Raw genomic sequence first — 3163 nt, 5'->3', positions numbered from 1 at the left:
CCCGCCTCCGACCCGTCCCAAAAAAAAGTTCTTCTCACACTCTCAAGAATTTTAATAACACTCATTGGAGCACGAAATAGCGAGAAATAGTACAATGGTAGACTATTAAGAACCGATTTGACTAGAACTAATCTTCCTCCAAAAGACAGGGAACGCATTTTCCAACCGGAGAGCCTCGATTTAAATTTCTCAATCACCGGTAGCCAATCTTTAATCTTTGTCATTTTTGAACCTATAGGTAGTCCCAAATACGTAAATGGGAATTTACCTACTCGACATCCAAGGTAGTTTGCAATAAGATTAATTTCCGAGCTTTCTACTCCTACCCCGTATAAGCAACTCTTCTTAAAATTTATTTTTAAACCCGAAGCAAGCTCGTAACATTTTAGAAGATTTCTCAAATTCAAGGCATTCGTTCTACCCCAATCACCAAAAAAGATGGTATCATCCGCATATTGGAGATACGAGATTAGTACCTTATCGGATCCAATTTCCACACCTCTAAATAAATTTCTTTCCAAGGCCGCCTTTGTTAAAATGTTTAGGCCCTCCGCCGCTATTCTGAAAAGAAAGGGACAAAGTGGATCTCCTTGTCTCACGCCTCTTCCTAGATGGAACTCATTTGTCGGAGATCCGTTAATTAGGATTGAAATAGAAGCCGAGGATAAGCATGAGTTAATCCATTTGATCCACTTTTCCCCAAACCCCATACATCTCATTACCTCGAACAAAAAATTCCAATTTAGGCTATCAAAAGCCTTCTCAAAGTCTACCTTGAATATTATCCCTTTTTTTATGTGTTGACTTGAGATACTCAATTGTTTCATTGGTGATTAATGCCCCATCTAGTATATACCGCCCTTTGAGAAATGTACTCTGTTCCGGGCCGACTAGTGAGGGTAACACTTTCCGCAATCGATTTGATAGGATATTGGCAATTATTTTGTAATAGCCTCCAATCAGGCTAATGGGTCGGTAGTCCCCAAGACTCAACGGGTCATTCCTCTTCGGGACTAAAGTCACAAAGGATGCATTACATCCTCTCGATATTTACCCCCGATCCCAAAACCAACACAAGGCAGCTATCAAATCGTTTTTTATCAGTCCCCAATATTTCTTGTAAAATCGAAAATTAAACTCATCGGGTCCTGGCGCCTTTGAACTACAACAATCATTAAGTGCCTCTCGTATCTCGTCTTCCAGGAAACATACTTCTAGAGCAGCAGCTTCTTGTGTGGATATCGAAGGATATCTTAGCTCCTCTAAGGAGGGTCTGTTACTATCGGGTTCAACAAACTGAGCTTGAAAATGTTCGTGGGCTGCCCTCTTTATTTCATGTGGGATTTCTGTCCAAACTCCATTAACAATAAGGCCACGAATGTTTGACTTGTTATTTTTATTTCGAATCACGGAGTGGAAGAATCTAGTGTTTTCATCCCCTTCTAACGTCCACCTAGTTCTTGATTTTTGCCTTATCATGCTCGTCTTGATTTTTTCCTTTTCAAACCACTTGTTTCTTGCTTCTTTCCACATACTCAATTCAATCTCATCAAGTGCCACAGTTTCTCCTTTTAGTTCAAGATTGAGGGCAATATTTTTTTGTGCCTCAATTTCACCATCGAGTCTGCCATAAAATTCTTTACTCCATACACGAAGTGCTTCTTTGATTTTCTTGAGTTTAAACACAAATTTATAGTCCATTCTTGGCCCTTTGTAATCACATCTACTCCAGGTGTCTTCTATGATTTTTTCTACTCCGTCTTCTTCAAGCCAAACGTCAAAAAATTTAAAGGGCTTTGGGCCAAAGTTCTTATCTTCATCTTTTAAAACTATGGGACAATGGTCCGATTTAGTTCTTTCCATAACCATGGCCGTGAGGTTTTGCCATTTATTATAGAACTTTTCGGATACCAAGAAGCGATCAATTTTACTATACTTAACGCCATCGTCACTAACTCTTGTAAATAATCGGCCACCCAATGGGATATTCAATAAGTTACAATTATTAATGAACTCGTTAAATCTCTTTGCTCTACTTTCCTTAAACACACAATTGAATCTTTCGGTTTCGTTTCTAACTTTATTGAAATCCCCACACACCACCCATGCTTCATCCCGACTTTCTATTACCTTACCAAGTGATTCCCAAAGTTTTTTCTTCAATACGTTCTCATGAGGGCCATATACATTGAGTATATTTAGAATTGAGCCATCAGCCTTCCAAGTACCCCTTATGCCAATGACCCTGTCAAGAGAAATTACTTCAGTTGCCTCAAAAACCTGCGTGTCCCAAATCAATAGTTGACCTCCCGACTTTCCAGTCATCTCTCTTTGAATGAATTCACAGTCTGTATTCCCCCATAGTGCTACAATCCAATCACGATCCACCAGGTGCAACTTTGTTTCTTGAATTGCAAAAAAGAGTGGTTTTTCATCCCGAATTAATTTTTTCGTTCGTCCCAGCTTGCTATCAGAACCTATCCCGAATCCTCTGATGTTATAAGACATAATCTTCATTATAAACAAGGAGTGTCAAAATCAAACTTACCTCTACAGATTGAATGGCTTTTTCTGCCATTTCAATCCCAATTTACATCCGTAGTCATAAACATCATTGTTGTTAACCGAACAGAAAGAAGTCGAACCATCCTCTTCGAGGTTAACATTTTTAGTTCTCGGATTAATCGAAGCTGTTTTGCTCCTTAGCATGCTCGGATTGGTTTCCTTGACTAAACATGACGTACATGTAGATTTAATTGGGGGTAGATTCGAATTACCTTTTCTGGCTACATTCTTAATATTCAACATCCTGGAGGAGGTCTTCCACCTGCGAATCGATGTCCAGCAACAATCCTTTTTACACGGTTCAATCTTTCTCTTCAATTCTCCTTTTTTCCTTTTAAGCTCGCCTTGGAATTCGCTTGTGGATGGGTTGGGATTTTTTGATTTATCGGATCTTTTCTAGATTCTGGTGGAGGTGGGATTGCTTATCTCAGTAGGTGTAGGGTTAATCGGTTCATGGGTCGGATCAGGTTTTGAGGTATCGGGTTCGTGATTATCAGATGGGATTAATGGGTTGTTATTTAAGTGGCTGTGAGATTGGATATTGTTGGGCTTATCCATTGGATTGGGTATGTCATGTAATTCAAAAGCTTTGATTGGG

The 3163-nt window shown here is 39.4% G+C and overlaps 1 protein-coding gene across 1 annotated transcript; it reads right to left on the bottom strand.

The window, feature by feature from the left end:
• Positions 1 to 1050: 1050 nt before the first annotated feature.
• On the bottom strand, positions 1051 to 2517 carry LOC139859396 (uncharacterized). The gene has a single exon (XM_071848185.1). The coding sequence runs from the start codon at positions 2515 to 2517 to the stop codon at positions 1051 to 1053; it is 1467 nt and encodes a 488-aa protein (XP_071704286.1).
• Positions 2518 to 3163: the final 646 nt, after the last annotated feature.

This window comes from Rutidosis leptorrhynchoides, chromosome 7 (assembly GCF_046630445.1).
Source record: "Rutidosis leptorrhynchoides isolate AG116_Rl617_1_P2 chromosome 7, CSIRO_AGI_Rlap_v1, whole genome shotgun sequence".
In the NCBI taxonomy this organism is placed as follows: domain Eukaryota; kingdom Viridiplantae; phylum Streptophyta; class Magnoliopsida; order Asterales; family Asteraceae; genus Rutidosis; species Rutidosis leptorrhynchoides.
This window is presented reverse-complemented; position numbering and strand designations above follow the sequence as displayed.

Bases quoted from the DNA above. Each gene is read 5' to 3' on its own strand.
- LOC139859396 (XM_071848185.1), bottom strand. From the start codon at position 2,517: ATGAAGATTATGTCTTATAACATCAGAGGATTCGGGATAGGTTCTGAT.